Here is an 18,782-nt window from a genome sequence, read left to right as displayed (position 1 = left end):
GGTTGGGATGATGTTCTTCTGCTTGCAAGCCTCCACCTTTGTCCTCCAAACATAACGGTGGTCATTATGACCAAACAGTTCTATTTTTGTTTCATCAGACCAGAGGACATTTCTCCCAAAATTAAGATCTTTGTCCCCATTTGCAGTGGGTAAACCGTAGTCTGGCTTTTTTATGGCGGTTTTGGAGCAGTGGCTTCTTCCTTGCTGATTGGCCTTTCAGTTTATGTAGATATAGGACTCGTTTTACTGTGGATATAGATACGTTTGTACCTGTTTCCTCCAGCATCTTCCCAAGGTCCTTTGCTGTTGTTCTGGGATTGATTTGCACCTTTCGCACCAAAGTACGTTCATCTCTAGGAGACCGAACGCGTCTCCTTCTTGAGCAGTATGACGGCTGCATCATCCCATGGTGTTTATACTTGCGTACTATTGTTTGTACAGATGAACGTGGCACCTTCATGCATTTGGAAATTGCTCCCAAGGATGAACCAGACTTCTGCATCCCTGTCTCACCCCATGGCCCTGTGTAAAGAAATGTGTATTTTTTGCCAATTTTATCCACACACTTGTTGTTTGTGTACATGGATTTTATAATGTCTCTCTATCCCTCTGCCTCTCTCTCTCTCTTTCTCTCTGTCCCTCTGTGTATCTCTGTCCCTTCCTCTTGTCTCTCTCTCTGGCTCAGTCTCTGGTCTATTATCTAATTTCATAAGTCCCAGTCTCCAACTCACTGATAAAGTCCCACAGTCAGGCCCCTCTTACAGTATCCCACCTAGGCTAATGGCCCATAGCCCCATTCAAAGGCCCATAACCACTAGTTTCTCCCCTTCCAGGACGCAGGTCTCCAAGACAGGCAGAGAAAGGCCTCCCGATGCCTCCCAGAGCTATAGTGAGGATCACCATGAGCACTCTGCCATCACTTCTGCATCGCTCGACAAATGCCTGCAATTGAGCACAACTAATGTGGTTTGGGCCATTGGCATGAAAATGGCCACCATCCATTGGATTAGCCATTCAGATGAGCTGCCAGACGGCCAATGAGTTTAGACCAGAGGGATCTGATGGGGAATGACACTATTTAGGGAAATGGTCCAGGATGGGGCAATAAAACAGCTCTTTGCCGTTTGTCCTCCTGAATATCAGTTTCAGAGGTGACTGAGACCATAGAAATAGAATGAGACACTCAAAATGTTCACCCGTGTACCCATGATGGCGTCATTGACTTGAATGGGGAGGCCTGTTCTATTCATTCTAGTTCTGTGATTGAGACATCCTGGCAGAACACATGGTAGTCTAGCACCTAGCCTATTGATAACCGAGCCACACAGCTCTATTGCAGATCTTATTGGAAGCCTACTGTTTTGCCCAGTCTATTGCACAGTAAGTGAATGTGAGCTGAGGCTGTGTTCAAGCTCCACTGGTTTCTTTTTGGGTTCAATTCCCTGTTCAAGGTCTGACTATGCTATTTCTATGGTCTCAAACTCAATATGTGTATTTTTGCAGTGAACAAATGAGCACCCAGTGGATTATTACCTGGTGGATTACAAATCAAAAGTGACCTTACCTGTTATCCATTACATATGAGTCCATATGTAATGTCAATGTTACCCTTTTATACAGTACATTATATACAGTAAGAATCACTATGTAATGTCAACGTTACCATTTTATACAGTACATTAGATACAGTAGGAATCACTATGTAATGTCAATGTTTCCCTTTTATACAGTACATTAGATACAGTAGGAATCAGTATGTAATGTCAATGTTACCCTTTTATACAGTACATTAGATACAGTAGGAATCAGTATGTAATGTCAATGTTTCCCTTTTATACAGTACATTAGATACAGTAGGAATCAATATGTAATGTCAATGTTACCCTTTTATACAATACATTAGATACAGTAGGAATCAATATGGAATTTAAATTTCAATGTAACTTCTCTCTCTTTCTCTGTCTCTCTCTCACTCTGTTTTTCTCTATCTTACTCTCCCTCTACCCCTCTCCTTCTATCTCTCCTTCTTTCAATTAAATTAAATTCAATTCAATGTAAGGGCTTCATTGGCATGGGAACCATATGTTTACATTGCCAAGCAAAGAAAATAGATAATAAACAAAAGTGAAATAAACAATAAAAAATGTTTGACAGTAAACTCACTCACAAAAGTTCCAAAAGAATAAAGACATTTCAAATGTCATATTATGTGCAAGTAGTTAAAGTACAAAGGGGATAATAAATACAATTGAAGTTGGAAGTTTACATACACCTTGGCCAAATACATTTAAACTCAGTTTTCCACAATTACTGACCTTTAATCCAAGTAACAATTCCCTGTTTTAGGTCAGTCAGGATAACCACTTTATTTTAAGAATGTGAAATGTCAGAATAATAGAAGAGAGAATTATTTATTTCAGCTTTTATTTCTTTCATCACATTCCCAGTGGCTCAGAAGTTTACATACATTCGTATTTGGTAGCATTGCCTTTAAATGTTTAACTTGTGACAAACGTTTCGGGTAGCCTTCCACAAGCTTGTCACAATAAATTGGGTGAATTTTGGCCCATTCCCCCTGACAGAGCTGGTGTAACTGAGTCATTTTTGTAGTTCTCCTTGCTCGCACATGCTTTTTCAGTTCTGCCCACAAATTTTCTATAGGATTGAGGTCAGGGCTTTGTGTTGGCCACTCCGATACAGTGCCTTGCGAAAGTATTCGGCCCCCTTGAACTTTGCGACCTTTTGCCACATTTCAGACTTCAAACATAAAGATATAAAACTGTATTTTTTTGTGAAGAATCAACAACAAGTGGGACACAATCATGAAGTGGAACGACATTTATTGGATATTTCAAACTTTTTTAACAAATCAAAAACTGAAAAATTGGGCGTGCAAAATTATTCAGCCCCCTTAAGTTAATACTTTGTAGCGCCACCTTTTGCTGCGATTACAGCTGTAAGTCGCTTGGTGTATGTCTCTATCAGTTTTGCACATCGAGAGACTGACATTTTTTCCCATTCCTCCTTGCAAAACAGCTCGAGCTCAGTGAGGTTGGATGGAGAGCATTTGTGAACAGCAGTTTTCAGTTCTTTCCACAGATTCTCGATTGGATTCAGGTCTGGACTTTGATTTGCCCATTCTAACACCTGGATATGTTTATTTTTGAACCATTCCATTGTAGATTTTTCTTTATGTTTTGGATCATTGTCTTGTTGGAAGACAAATCTCCGTCCCAGTCTCAGGTCTTTTGCAGACTTCATCAGGTTTTCTTCCAGAATGGTCCTGTATTTGGCTCCATCCATCTTCCCATCAATTTTAACCATCTTCCTTGTCCCTGCTGAAGAAAAGCAGGCCCAAACCATGATGCTGCCACCACCATGTTTGACAGTGGGGATGGTGTGTTCAGGGTGATGACCTGTGTTGCTTTTACGCCAAACATAACATTTTGCATTGTTGCCAAAAAGTTCAATTTTGGTTTCCTCTGACCAGAGCACCTTCTTCCACATGTTTGGTGTGTCTCCCAGGTGGCTTGTGGCAAACTTTAAACAACACTTTTTATGGATATCTTTAAGAAATGGCTTTCTTCTTGCCACTCTTCCATAAAGGCCAGATTTTTGCAATATACGACTGATTGTTGTCCTATGGACAGAGTCTCCCACCTCAGCTGTAGATCTCTGCAGTTCATCCAGAGTGATCATGGGCCTCTTGGCTGCATCTCTGATCAGTCTTCTCCTTGTATGAGCTGAAAGTTTAGAGGGACAGCCAGGTCTTGGTAGATTTGCAGTGGTCTGATACTCCTTCCATTTCAATATTATCGCTTGCACAGTGCTCCTTGGGATGTTTAAAGCTTGGGAAATCTTTTTGTATCCAAATCCGGCTTTAAACTGCTTCACAACAGTATCTCGGACCTGCCTGGTGTGTTCCTTGTTCTTCATGATGCTCTCTGCGCTTTTAACGGACCTCTGAGACTATCACAGTGCAGGTGCATTTATACGGAGACTTGATTACACACAGGTGGATTGTATTTATCATCATTAGTCATTTAGATCAACATTGGATCATTCAGAGATCCTCACTGAACTTCTGGAGAGAGTTTGCTACACTGAAAGTAAAGGGGCTGAATAATTTTGCACGCCCAATTTTTCAGTTTTTGATTTGTTAAAAAAGTTTGAAATATCCAATAAATGTCGTTCCACTTCATGATTGTGTCCCACTTGTTGTTGATTCTTCACAAAAAAATACAGTTTTATATCTTTATGTTTGAAGCCTGAAATGTGGCAAAAGGTCGCAAAGTTCAAGGGGGCCGAATACTTTCGCAAGGCACTGTACCTTGACTTTGTTGTCCTTAAGCCATTTTGCCACAACTTTGGAAGTGTGCTTGGGGTCATTGTCCATTAGGAAGACCCATTTGCGACCAAGCTTTAACTTTCTGACTGATGTCTTGAGATGTTGCTTCAATATATCCACATAATTTTCCTACCTCATGTTGCCATCTATTTTGTGAAGTGCACCAGTCCCTCCTGCAGCAAAGCACATCATGATGCTGCCACCCTCGTGCTTCACGGTTGGGATGGTGTTCTTTGGCTGGCAAGCCTCCCCCTTTTTCCTCCAAACATAACGATGGTCATTATGGCCAAACAGTTCTATTTTTGTTTCGTCAGACCAGAGGACATTTCTCCTAAAAGTACGCTCTTTGTCCCCATGTGCAGTTGTAAACCGTAGTCTGGCTTTTTTATGGCGGTTTTGGAGCAGTAGCTTCTTCCTTGCTGAGCGGCCTTTCAGGTTATGTCGATATAGGACTCGTTTTTACTGTGGATATAGATACTTTTGTACCTGTTTCCTCCAGCATCTTCACAAGGTCCTTTGCTGTTGTTCTAGGATTGATTTGCACTTTTTACACCAAAGTACGTTCCTCTCTAGGAGACAGAACACGTCTCCTTCTTGAGCGTTATGACGGCTGCATGGTCCAATGGTGTTTATACTTGCGTACTATTGTTTGTACAGATGAACGTGGTACCTTCAGGCATTTGAAAATTGCTCCCAAGGATGAATCAGACTTGTGGAGGTCTACAATTTTCTTCTGAGGTCTTGGCTGATTTATTTTGGTTTTCCCATGATGTCAAGCAAAGAGGCACTGAGTTTGAAGGTAGGCCTTGGAATTTAAGCCACAGGTACACCTCCAATTGACAAAATGATGTCAATTAGCCTATCAGAAGCTTCTAAAGCCATGACATAATTTTCTGGAATTTTCCACTGTTTAAAGGCACATTAAACTTAGTGTATGTAAACTTCTGACCTACTAGAATTGTGATACAATTTATTATAAGTGAAATAATCTGTCTGTAAACAATTGTTGGGAAAATTACTTGTGTCATGCACAAACTAGATGTCCTAACCGACGTGCCAAAACTATAGTTTGTTAACAAGAAATTTGTGGAGTGGTTGAAAAATGAGTTTTAATGATTCCAACCTAAGTGTATGTAAACTTCCGACTTCAATTGTAAACATAAATATGGGTGGTATTTACAATGATGTTTGTTCTTCCCTTGTTGCCCTTTTCTCGTGGCAACAGAACCTCCTCTCTCTGTCTCTCTATCTATCCCCCCTCTCTCGCCCTCTCTTTCCAGGGCTAATTTGAAAATAATCTTGTCATTTCTCTCTCTCTCCCCCCAGCTATCAGCTGTGGACACCCGGGCAGCCCTATCTACGGGCGGACCATTGGTAACGGCTTCAATCTGAACGACGTGGTGAGCTTCTCCTGCAACATGGGCTACTTGATGGAGGGGCCCTCAAGGGCCCAGTGCCAGGCCACACGCCAGTGGAGCCAGCCACCACCAACGTGTAAAGGTGGGGAAAAAAGTTAAGTCTTCTATTCACACGGAGTATGCTTGCTCGATCCGCCTGACCACTGCAGTGCACTCTCTGTAAGATGGGGAAGAAGGAGGAGTCTCGGTTTGTCGTGGGCTTGTAACCAATCAGGTAGCAGCACCACAGCAGGACAACGGCCTCTGTGTAGGGTGAATGGTTGCTCTGTGTGAATTGTGGTTGTGGTGAATTAGGGTCATAGGTATCACTGACCTCTATAGGGTGTATCAATGGTTGTGTTGACCCCATGCATGACACTGTGATTTTACGACCTTGTGTTTGATGTGTTATTAATGTATAATATAATATTCAGAATATGTTGAAGGGGTGTGGGGTGATTATCTGAAAACCATCTGATGGAGCTTATCATAGTTCCATTATATAGGAGTCTTCCCCTGAGGAAACCAGAGGCTAAGTCCAGGGTCAGACTGCTATTTGACAAGCCCTGAAGTAACCAGAGGCTAAGTCCAGGGTCAGACTGCTATTTGACAAGCCCTGAAGTAACCAGAGGCTAAGTCCAGGGTCAGACTGCTATTTGACAAGCCCTGAAGTAACTAGAGGCTAAGTCCAGGGTCAGACTGCTATTTGACAAGCCCTGAAGTAACCAGAGGCTAAGTCCAGGGTCAGACTGCTATTTGACAAGCGCTGAAGTAACTAGAGGCTAAGTCCAGGGTCAGACTGCTATTTGACAAGCCCTGAAGTAACCAGAGGCTAAGTCCAGGGTCAGACTGCTATTTGACAAGCGCTGAAGTAACTAGAGGCTAAGTCCAGGGTCAGAATGCTATTGGACAAGCCCTGAAGTAACCAGAGGCTAAGTCCAGGGTCAGAATGCTATTGGACAAGCCCTGAAGTAACCAGAGGCTAAGTCCAGGGTCAGAATGCTATTGGACAAGCCCTGAGGAAGCCAGAAGCTATGTCCAAGGTCAGAATGCTATTGGACAAGCCCTGCATATCGAACAAACTAGAACCAATTACATTGTATCTGATTGGACTATTTTGGCAAGAGGAAATATAACGCCCACATTGTGTTGGCCTTTGTTGATACCAGTAAATCGATCTTGCAGGTTCTCGAAATTCGTAATAAGCCATTGTGCCATGTACTTGCTTGTGATGTGAACATTTATCTATTTTCTATATATTTTTTATTAATACTCCTTTTTATCATGCATTAAGATTATGCATTAATATCAATGGAAGATTGGCGCAAAAATTCTGTTTCATGTTAGGATTTGGCCCTATATGAGTGACTGCAGAAGGCCAAGCGTGTCCTAAGTGTTGGAATGAGTTGATCCCTTCCATGTTTCTGCCAAATAACACATGTCTGTCTTTTTCCCCCTCCGTCTCTTCCTCTTCAGTGGTCAACTGCTCCGATCCTGGGATCCCAGCCAACTCCATCAGACAGAGTAAGATAGAACACGGGAACTTCACCTTTGGAACCGTGGTGTTCTATGACTGCAGCCCGGGATTCTACCTATTCGGTTCACCCGTTCTTACCTGTCAGCCCACAGGACAGTGGGACAAGCCTCTACCGGAGTGCATCGGTGAGTCTGGTGTCACTGTTTTTGTCACGTCTACCCCTACTCCACCTCGCTGGCGCTCGATGTCGGCAGTTTATTCATTATTGCGCACACCTGCCACCATCGTTACACGCACCTGCACCTCATGAGACTCACCTGGACTTCATCACCTTCCTGATGACCTTCTATATCTGTCACTCGCTTTGGTTCTTTCCCTTAGCGTTATTGTTTCTGTTCCTGTGTTTTATGTCTGTACGCTACCCGTGTTCCATTATTTATTAAATTCACTCCCTGTACTTGCTTCCCGATTCTTAGCGTACACGTTACAGAATAACGCCTCACCAAGGGGAAGCAACAGGGATCTTTTTTTTACTGGTGACGTCGGGTCCAAGTGCCACTGCCGAAGCCACTGCCACTGCCGAAGCCTCAGCTGTCTCATCAGGCTTCCATACGTCTGCCGGCTCGTCAGGCATCCATGCCTCAGCTGGCTCGTCAGGCTTCCATACCTCTGCCGGCTCGTCAGGCTTCCATGCCTCAGCCGGCTCATCAAGCTTCCATGCCTCAGCCGGGTTTGTCAGATTCCCGTGCCTCGGCCGGTCTATGGGTTCCCGCCCCTCGGCCGGCTCTACAGGTTCCCGTGCCTTGGCCGGCTCTACGGGTTTCTGAGCCTCGGCCGGTCTATGGGTTCCCGAGCCTCAGCCGGCTCTATGGGTTCCTGAGCCTCGGCCGGCTCTATGGGTTCCCGAGCCTCGGCCGGCTCTATGGGTTCCCGAGCCTCGGCTGGCTGTACGGGTTCCCGAGCCTCGGCCGGCTCTACGAGTTCCCGAGCCTCGGCCGGCTCTACGGGTTCCCGTGCCTCGGCCGGCTCTACGGGTTCCCGAGCCTCGGCCGGCTCTACGGCTTCACGAGCCTCGGCCGGCTCTATGGGTTCCCGTGCATCGGCCGGCTCTATGGGTTCCCGTGCCTCGGCCTGCTCTATGGGTTCCCGTGCCTCGGCCGGCTCTATGGGTTCCCGTGCCTCGGCCGGCTCTACGGGTTCCCGAGCCTCGGCTGGCCCGACAGGTTCCCGCGCCTCAGTAGAAGCGACTGGCCTGCTCATGATCCTCGAGACCGTCCCTCTGGTCGGTGTCATCCTGCGGCTGACGCTGCACGTCATGGAGGGGGTACTGTCATGTCTACCCCCGCTACCCCTCTCTGGTGCTCGACGTTGCCAGTTTATTCATTATTACGCCCACCTGCCGCCATCATTACATCATTGCACCTGCACCTCATGAGACTCACCTATATCTGTCCCTCCCTTATGTATGTACGCTACTTGTGTTTCTTGTTTTGTTCCATGTTCCGTTATTTATTAAATTCCCTCCCGGTACTTGCTTCCCGATTCTTAGCGTACACGTTACAGTACATGGTGTAAAGAGACTCACACTGCAATATATGCTAGCATTTGGTATATTAGAGAGGTTTCGACAGTTGAAACATTGTCACCAATAAACCACAGAGTTAACCACAGATGGTGGTGTGCGGAGTCTCTTTTAACCATTCACTGAACTTATTTTGATATCCTTGCACCAAAACATTGGTGGTGCGCATCTAAAGTGTCCTGTTCCTATAATTTGTTGTCGCTGTCTCACGGTCGGTCTGTCTTTCCCGGAGAGAGACTGACGACTTGGCACTCGTGGCTAATTAGCATATTATTCCATTAATTTAGGCTGAATGAGTTGCCTGACCCCCTCTGCTTAAGATCAGTGTTCTATTGAGGGACAGGTGGAACAGCTCTGTGGATATTACACTAATTAGGGATGCCAGGTTGGCAGCTGATCCCCGAGTTTTATGGTGTGTATCTTCAACATCCTCCTCAAAACAAGCTGCATTAGACACCAGCTGTACTGGCAACCTGGCATGTCTAAACATCTACTTTAAACACAGGGCTTCAAGGTTTCCTACTGGCTGTCTCAGTGTTCCAAACACAACCTGGGCCTCCTACTGGCTGAGGGGCATAGCTGTGTGCTCCAATCAGTGCACTCTCTTTGAAATTTGAACCCAATCCCAACCTTATTGAACTATGATGTGTAGCCCACTGTTTTCCCCTAAACCGTATCATAAGTTAGCTCAACTAAGGCCCAATCAGTTTGGTGTTCCTGTTGCGATGTGTTTTAAAAGGGATGAAAAAACCAAGATGAATGAACGTTCTTTCTCCCTCCATGCCTTGTTCCCTGTTTGATCCACCCCACTGTGACATGGACACCATGTCCAAAACGTTCCTTTCATTTAGACACGCCTTGTCCTTTGTGCTGAATTAGCATGTTAATACCGGACCTGCTCACTTTTTATAGGCCAGTAGCAGAAAAGAGGAGAAAGTTTAAAGTAAACTTGCTGATTGTAGCACATTCTGGGGTGAATATTTGAAAAAATAATTTGATTATTTTAGCACCCTGGCCTTGATAATTTACTAAGTGAAAAAGGGATGAAAGAATGATTACAAAGGATGAGGATAGTACCGTCTACTTTGGAACGTTGCCATTATGAGCTTAAGTGCTAGTACTGTATTTTTATCGTGGTGAAGCAAGTACAGTGGTCTTATTCTATGAGCAGAGGTACTGGATATTTTGGATGGGTTTCCCGGAACCCAAAATAAACCTAGTCCTGGACGTAAAAACACTTTTTGTAGTCCAGGACTAGGCTTAATCTGCGTCTGGGAAACTGGCCTATAGTGTGTATTCTATGTAGTTTGTATGATACAGTATTCCCCTCAACGAGGAGAAGTAGACTAGAACAGTGTTGGAACCATAGTCACACATCTTGTTCTAGCTATCTGTATTGTTTACATACAGGCTGTGTCTGAAATGGAACCCTATTCCCTATATAGTGCACTACCCTATAGGGCCTGGTCAAAAATAGTACACTGTATAGTGAACAGGGTGCCATTTGGGACGCAGATACAGTGTGTGGCCTCAATCCTCTAGAGAGTGACGACAGTACCTTCCACTACATTAGCCCTGTCAGCACTCTGAGCTGACAGCATCCATCTTGTGTGTGTCTCTCTCCTCCAGTAGTGGACTGTGGTCACCCCGGGTCCCCTCCCAACGGCCAGCTGAACGGGGATAAATTCACCTTCGGCTCTACGGTTCGCTACACATGCATAGGGGGGCGCCAGCTGAAGGGCGAGTCGGCGCGCACCTGCCAGCTCAACGGCCACTGGAGCGCACCCATGCCCTTCTGCTCAGGTAAGTCCTTTACATACAGGGGGGGTTGTGAGTGGCTGTGTCTGTGTGTTTGGGACACTGTTTGTCCAAGGTAAAAATGACTTAGTCAACTTTATGTTATGCACCATATGACAATTTCAAGGCTTGGATTTTCTGGTCAGCTTTGTCACGTTGACGAAGCTCAAATGATTATATCTACATTTATCAGTTTTTGTCCTTTCTTTTGATAATACCTTTTTTATACACGCATACGTACATGGCAAGAGCTTTAATCGGACGTAGACAAAGAGAGAGAAGGTCATATCGAGGACTTCTAAATAATAACTGAAGAAGTATAAAGATAGCTCATAATAGTGGAGGAGGATTTATATGCGGTGGTGGAGCAACACATTGGCTCCAGCAGAATAGAAGAAACGAGAGGCATTGACTAACATGTGGGCAAGAGAGTTCACCCTCTTCACACTAGCGTGGGTGTTGTGCCTGGAGCCCTGACGTCAACACAACCACAGCTAGCTAGAGAGCCGCAACTGTCCTTTCTTCACAACACAATGTCCATCTCTCGCTTTCTCACTCCCGCTCTCTCTTTCTCTCTCGCTCTCTCGCTCTGTCTCCTTTCCTCTTTCTCTATGACCTTTGTACCTCTTTTTCTCCCCCTCTCCCTCTCCCTCCCTCCCTCCCTCCCTCCCTCCCTCCCTGCCTCTCTCTCTCTCTCTCTCTCTCTCACACACAGACTTAGTTACCACGCATTCCTTCCGCCCAAGAAATAGCTTCTTTCTCCTTCCTCTTCTTCTTCCTATTCTTCCACTCAATATGTAAAGTACTGTAGCTAAATATATACATTATGATGTGGTGCAATGTGCAGGGAAATCGTTATATGGCTACATTTAATTAAAGATTGCACCGACCCCATCAGGATGGGGTATGGAGGGAAAATACATTTGCAGCTAAAGTTGTTTTTTTTTTTCAGCCGTAGAGGTTGTCAATCCCTGGATAATAAGGGCCTCTTTATTTCCTCTCTTGTTGGGCCTGCATCTCAAATGGCACCCTGTTTACTGTGTAGAGCACTTCTTTTAATCAGAAACCCATTGTTCAAAAGTAGTGCCTTATATAGGGAATAAGATGCCATTTGGGAAGCAGGCAGGGAGGTCTTTGGACAGGTAATTGATCTGTGGGAACTACTGGTTAGTTTGCTGCCCCTCTTTTATTGAGATGATATGCCATCTGCTTTTCCCTATGGCAGACTGCAAAGGAATCATCTCACCCTCATCTCCCCTGGGAGCATCGCTAGTTCTTTCGTCCTGTCTCTCTCTATCTTTCTTTCTTTCTCTCTTTCTTGTCTGGTTGATTATTCCCCAAAGTGAGTCATTGGCCAAGATACATCGTTTGAGACAGTTGAAAGAGAAAAGAGAGACACAGGTATTTACCTTCAATACAGAAGATGGTTATTGAGTGAAGAAGTCAAAAAGAGTTTTGAATCCAACATCACAGATCTATTTCCGTGTAGTAGGTCTCTTCCATCAATTTATAACCCTGTTATTGAGTAGTGTGAAGGGTTTAACAGTGTGTAAACCTCCCCTAGCGAACCCTGTTATTGAGTAGTGTGAAGGGTTTAACAGTGTGTAAACATCCCCTAGCGAACCCTGTTATTGAGTAGTGTGAAGGGTTTAACAGTGTGTAAACCTCCCCTAGCTAACCCTGTTATTGAGTAGTGTGAAGGGTTTAACAGTGTGTAAACATCCCCTAGCTAACCCTGTTATTGAGTAGTGTGAAGAGTTCAGCTGTGTGTAAACCTCCCCTAGCGAACCCTGTTATTGAGTAGTGTGAAGGGTTGAACAGTGTGTAAACCTCCCATAGCTAATACTGTTATTGAGTAGTGTGAAGGGTTTACCAGCGTGTAAACCTCCCCTAGCTAACCCTGTTATTGAGTAGAGTGAAGGGTTTACCAGTGTGTAAACCTCCCCTAGCTAACCCTGTTATTGAGTAGTGTGAAGGGTTTAACAGTGTGTAAACATCCCCTAGCTAACCCTGTTATTGAGTAGTGTGAAGGGTTTAACAGTGTGTAAACCTCCCCTAGCTAACCCTGTTATTGAGTAGTGTGAAGGGTTTAACAGTGTGTAAACCTTCCCTAGCTAACCCTGTTATTGAGTAGTGTAAAGAGTTTACCAGTGTGTAAACCTCCCCTTGCTAACCCTGTTATTGAGGAGTGTAAAGGGTTTAACAGTGTGTAAACCTCCCCTTGCTAACCCTGTTATTGAGTAGTGTGAAGGGTTTAAAAGTTTGTAAACCTCCCCTTGCTAACCCTGTTATTTAGTAGTGTGAAGGGTTTAACAGTGTGTAAACCTCCCCTAGAAAACCCTGTTATTGAGTACTGTGAAGGGTTTACCAGTGTGTAAGCCTCCCCTAGCGAACCCTGTTATTGAGTAGTGTGAAGGGTTTAACAGTGTGTAAACATCCCCTAGCTAACCCTGTTATTGAGTAGTGTGAAGAGTTTAACAGTGTGTAAACATCCCCTGGCTATCCCTGTTATTGAGTAGTGTGAAGAGTTTACCAGTGTGTAATCCTCCCCTAGCTAACCCTGTTATTGAGTAGTGTGAAGGGTTTACCTGTGTGTAAACCTTCCCTAGCTAACCCTGTTATTGAGTAGTGTGAAGAGTTCAGCTGTGTGTAAACCTCCCCTAGCGAACCCTGTTATTGAGTAGTGTGAAGGGTTTAACAGTGTGTAAACCTCCCCTGGCTAACCCTGTGATTGAGTAGTGTGAAGAGTTTAGCTGTGTGTAAACCTTCCCTAACTAACCCTGTTATTGAGTATTGTGAAGAGTTTACCAGTGTGTAATCCTCCCCTAGCTAACCCTGTTATTGAGTAGTGTGAAGGGTTTAACAGTGTGTAAACCTCCCATAGCGAACCCTGTTATTGAGTAGAGTAAAGGGTTTACCAGTGTGTAAACATCCCCTAGAAAACCCTGTTATTGTGTAGTGTGAAGGGTTTAAAAGTGTGTAAACCTCCCCTAGCGAACCCTGTTATTGAGTAGAGTGAAGAGTTTACCAGTGTGTAAACCTCCCCTTGCTAACCCTGTTATTGAGTAGAGTGAAGGGTTTACCAGTGTGTAAACCTCCCCTAGCTAACCCTGTTATTGAGTGGTGTGAAGAGTTCAGCTGTGTGGAAACCTCCCTAGCTAACCCTGTTATTGAGTAGTGTGAAGAGTTCAGCTGTGTGCGCAGTGGACCTAAAGCTGCCTCTGCTGCTGTGAGATATAAGAACGCAAGCAGACAGTCTCACCTCTTCTAACTGAGAATGATGTGAATGTATGGGTAGGAGATAGACAGAGAAAACTTTTCTACTCATATACTGTCCGTAATGTCTATACATTTATATATATATATATACTGAGTTTGAGTTTATTTTATTTTTACAAGGACAGTGCACATTAATCAACATTTCAGTTAAAGTGCCGATTTTATTTAGCCAGCCGGCTAATTTTCAACAGCAGTCCCTGGTCAGGTTATTAAAAACAATTACAATATAGACAATCATTGAGCAGTGAGCACATGCAGAGCAACATAGGACAATCAAGACGTAGCATACAGACAGAGCAACATAGAACAAAAAGCAGCAAGACAAAATTCATAAAAGCAACAAAGTGTTTCCACACCTCACAAGCTACAGACAACAGACAACATGGAAAGCGGCCATACACAGCTAGGGATTATGATCACAAATCTGATGGACCTTTAGCCATTTATTCATTAATTTTGTGAAAGTGTGATAGGTGGTGCAGTTATGTGTGTCTGATGAGAACTTGTTCTCAACTAGCCTACCTGGTTAAATAAAGGTGACATTTAAAGTAAAAAAAATGGCAGTGTATTCCAGACATGGGAAGCTCTCACAGAGAAAGCGGATTTACTTAAGGTGCTTATCCTTAAGGGAACTATACAGTCACCTCTCATGGCAGACCTTGTGGATCTGCTGCCATATGTTTGGGTTTTCTGTTTAACAAAACTACTGAGTGGAGGGGGGAGCCGGGCCATTTAGGATCTTGAATACAAGACATGCGTCGGTGTATTGCGCAAGATGTTTACTGAACAAAATATAAACGCAACATTCAACAATTTCAAAGATTTTGCTGTTACAGCTCATATAAGGAAATCAGTCAATTGAAATAAATTAATTAGGCCCTAATCTATGGATTACACATGACTGGGCAGGAGCACAGCCATGGTTGTGCCTGGGAGGACATAGGCCCACCTACTGGGGCGCAAGACCCAGCCAATTAGAATTAGTTTTTCACAGAAAAGGGCTTTATTACAGACAGAAATACTCCTCAGACATATGCCCACCAAAATGATAAGGATGTAAACAAATTTGTGCACAACATTTGAGAGAAATAAGCTTTTTGTGCATATGGAACATTTCTGGGATCTTTTATTTCAGCTCTTGAAACATTTTCTACATTGTGGAATAATGGTGAATACATCAAAACTATGAAATAACACATATGGAATCATGTAGTAACCAAAAAAAACAACCAAACAAATCAAAATATATTTTATATATGAAATTCTTCAAAGTAGCCACCCTTTACCTTGATGACAGCTTTGCACACTCTTGGAATTTTCTCAACCAGTTTCATGAGGTAGTCACCTGGAATGCATTTCAATGAACAGGTGTGCCTTGTTAAAAATTAATTTGTGGAATTTCTTTCCTTCTTAATGCATTTGAGCCAATAAGTTGTGTTGTGACAAGGTAGGGGTGGTATACAGAAGATAGACCTATTTGGTGAAAGACCAAGTCCATATTATTGCAAGAACAGCTTAAATAAGCAAAGAGAAATGACAGTCCATCATTACTTTATGACATGAAGGTCAGTCAATCAGGAAAATGTCAAGAATTTTGAACGTTTCTTCATGTACAGTCACAAAAACCATCAAGCGCAATGATGAAACTGGCTCTCATGAGGACCGCCACAGGAAAGGAAGACCCAGAGTTACCTCTGCTGCAGAGGATACGTTCATTAGAGTTACCAGCCTGCAGCTGCATTCTGCAGCAATACACCTTCCCATCTGGTTTACACTTAGTGGGACTATCATGAGATCTACCTACCCCTGCCTCCCTCAACATCTTGTACTTCTGAGTGGGAGACCTTCCCAGGCAGTAGCCTGCTAACTGACAAACTATAATCAGGGCTCCCACTCCGACAAGGTTAATTGACCCACAGTCCCACAAGGTGACATGATATCATTGCCGTGACGTGCAAATGAGCGATAGAAAGCCAATCGCGCAAATGTCACCATTCCGAATGTTTTGGTGCGGGCGCCATGAATCTATAAAGCCCTTTGTGAAGTATCAGCATTTATATGTCATGATGTTATGAGTATACTTGCCTACAATTAGCTGTTTTATTTGCAGTATGATGATGACTTGAGTTTTGCATGTGTTCAGTCTTCTAAATTAGGCTAGAATGACGTGTCTGTCTGTGTTAGGGGGTTTCTCTGTTTTGGGCACAAGTCGTTTTCAACACAGATGGTGCTTGCTAATCACTTGGGGTGTGGGGTGTGCTCATTGAGGGGTGGTCTGAAACACTTTGTGTTTTCCCTCCAAGCTCCTCTCTTCTTTAGGCTAATCAGTCCTGCCCTATTTCCAGTGCTCTCCTCTCCTCCGCCCCCTCTACTCCCATGTGGCTCCTCTCCTCCTCTCCAGTCCTGTCTCTATCTCTCAACTGCCAGTCTCTCTCTGATTCCTAGGTCCTGCAGACCCAGTGATGCACAGAGAGCACCTTCATGCACACACACGCACACACGCGCACACACGCACACACACACACACACACACACACACACACACACACACACACACACCCACACACACACACACACACACACACACACACACACACACACACACACACACACACACACACACACACACACACACAGAGAGACAATCTCTTCACACACACACACAGCCTCACCTGCTCTAGGTCTCTGTTCATCCATTAAACCTTCATTAAGTGTCCATGACCCATAAAATAAAAATGCAGACACCAGCTCCTCCCCATCCCCCTGGACAGTGTATGGTGCCTGTTCACTTCTGAGAGCCCTGACCCAGAAAAAGACACAGCCAGGGACAGAGAAATGGAAAGCAATGAGTAAATGGGAATGGGAATATTGTTCTCTCGCTCTCTTTATCTCCCTCTCTTTCTCCTCCATCACCTCCCTGTCTCTTCTCCATTTTTGTCTCTCTCTCTCTCCTTCCATTGTTCTCATTACTGAAGCATTATGATTTCTCTGAATCAGAGACCTATAGTTTGCTTTGCCGTCCAGTGAGAAGCAGGATCTTAAGCTCCGGCAAAAGAAGCCTTACTTCAAAAATGTTAAAAAGTTTAAATAAAAAATCAAAACAGAAGCCTTCTTTAGGGAAAAGCTTTATATCAAATGAGGATGTGTGTGTGCTTCTATAGTGTCCAAGTGGCCTGAGAAACCGATGTGACTGCTCCCCTCCATAGATGGGCCCGGGTAAAGTGCACTACCCCAGTGGAAGAAATAAGTCACAGTGCACTACCCCCCAGTGGAGGAAATAAGTCACAGTGCACTACCCCCCCAGTGGAGGAAATAAGTCACAGTGCACTACCCCCCCAGTGGAGGAAATAAGTCACAGTGCACTACGCCCCACTACCCCCCAGTGCCATGAGGTTGAAGGAATTGTCAGTAGAGCCCCGAGACAGGAGTGTGTCGAGGCACAGATCTGGGGATGGGTACCAAAACATTTCTGCATCATTGAAGGTCCCTAAGAACACAATAGCCTCCATTATTCTTAAATGGGAGAAGTTTGGAACTACCAAGACTCTTTCTAGAGCTGGCCTCCCGGCCAAACTGAGCAATTGGGGGAGAAGGGCTTTGGTCAGGGAGGTGACCAAGAACCCAATGGTCACTCTGACAGTTCCTCTGTAGAAATGAGAGAACCTTCCACAAGGACAAGCATGCAGCACTCTACCAATCAGGCCTTTATGGTAGAGTAGCCAGACGGAAGCCTCTCCTCAGTAAAAGGCACATGACAGCCCGCTTGGAGTTTTCCAAAATGCACCAAAAGGACTCTCAGACCATGAGTAACAAGATTCTCTGGTCTGATGAAACCAAGATTGAACTCTTTGGCCTGAATACCAAGTGTCATGTCTGGAGGAAACCTGGCACCATCCCTACGGTGAAGCATGGTGGTGGCAGCATCATGCTGTGGGGATATTTTTCAGCGGCAGGGACTGGGAGACTAGTCAGGATCGAGGGAGAGATCCTTGATGAAAACCTGTTCCAGAGTGTTCAGGACCTCCCACTGGAGCAAAGGATCAACAACCCTAAGCACACAGCCAAGATGCAGGAGGGGCTTCTGGACAGGTCTCTGAATATCCTTGAGGAGCCCAGCCATAGCCTGGACTTGAACCCGATCGAAACATCTCTGGAGAGACCTGAAAATAGCTGTGCAGCGACGCTCCCATCCAACCTAACAGAGCTTGAGAGGATCTGCATAGAAGAATGGGAGAAACTCCCCAAATACAGGTGTGCCAAGTTTGTAGCGTCATACCCAAGAAGACTCGAGGCTGTAATTGCTGCCAAAAGGTGCTTCAACAAAGTACTGAGAAAAGGGTCTGAATACTTATGTAAATGTTATATTTCAGTTTTAAATGTTGCATATATTTGCAAACATTTCTAAAAACTTTGTCATTATGGGCAGTGCTTAATTTGTAAATCGGGAGGTCTCGGAACACATAGTGGGCGAGGGGGGTCCGGTGGGCTCTGAGGTACCGAAACACATTGAGAAAAAAAGTGTCAAACACAACGTGGCAGCGCAGCAGGCAGAGTAAACAGCCAAGTCGGCTACTGTCTATGGTGCTGAAACGGACAGCGCTCTCCAAGGTGCTGATTAATTCAAAGAAAATCCTACCTTAGTTTTCAAAACCTTCCACAACAACTCTCTCTATGTCAAGTCCATTTAACTCATGAGAGTCATGAGCTGTGACATTTAGTCCACTTCTAAGGCTGTTCTGGAGACTCTGGCTGTTGTGTCTATTTTTTTCATTTTGAGGGTGAACTATAACCTGGGTGTATTCTTTAGCCTTGTCTACAAGGCTTGCTGCCACCAAATGCGCCATGTTTGTTCAAAAACCTTTTTTTGAGTGCTCTTTGTTGTTGTTTTATGTCTGAGGCATA

At 44.4% G+C, this 18,782-nt stretch overlaps 1 protein-coding gene across 2 annotated transcripts in view; it reads left to right on the top strand.

Annotated features, from left to right (window-relative positions):
* LOC110489401 (CUB and sushi domain-containing protein 3) overlaps positions 1-18,782 on the top strand; it is a 650,169-nt gene that overhangs the window by 565,413 nt on the left and 65,974 nt on the right. For both annotated transcript variants that reach the window (XM_036971421.1, XM_036971422.1), the window contains exons 54-56: positions 5,675-5,848; positions 7,222-7,407; positions 10,434-10,607. In XM_036971421.1, the coding sequence (XP_036827316.1) occupies positions 5,675-5,848; positions 7,222-7,407; positions 10,434-10,607 (534 nt within the window). The remainder of the gene's footprint in view (positions 1-5,674; positions 5,849-7,221; positions 7,408-10,433; positions 10,608-18,782) is intronic.

The sequence above is a fragment of the Oncorhynchus mykiss genome, chromosome 32 (genome assembly GCF_013265735.2).
Source record: "Oncorhynchus mykiss isolate Arlee chromosome 32, USDA_OmykA_1.1, whole genome shotgun sequence".
In the NCBI taxonomy this organism is placed as follows: Eukaryota; Metazoa; Chordata; class Actinopteri; order Salmoniformes; family Salmonidae; genus Oncorhynchus; species Oncorhynchus mykiss.
Note: the sequence above shows the minus strand (reverse complement) of the source record. Positions and strands in the feature narration are given on the sequence as shown.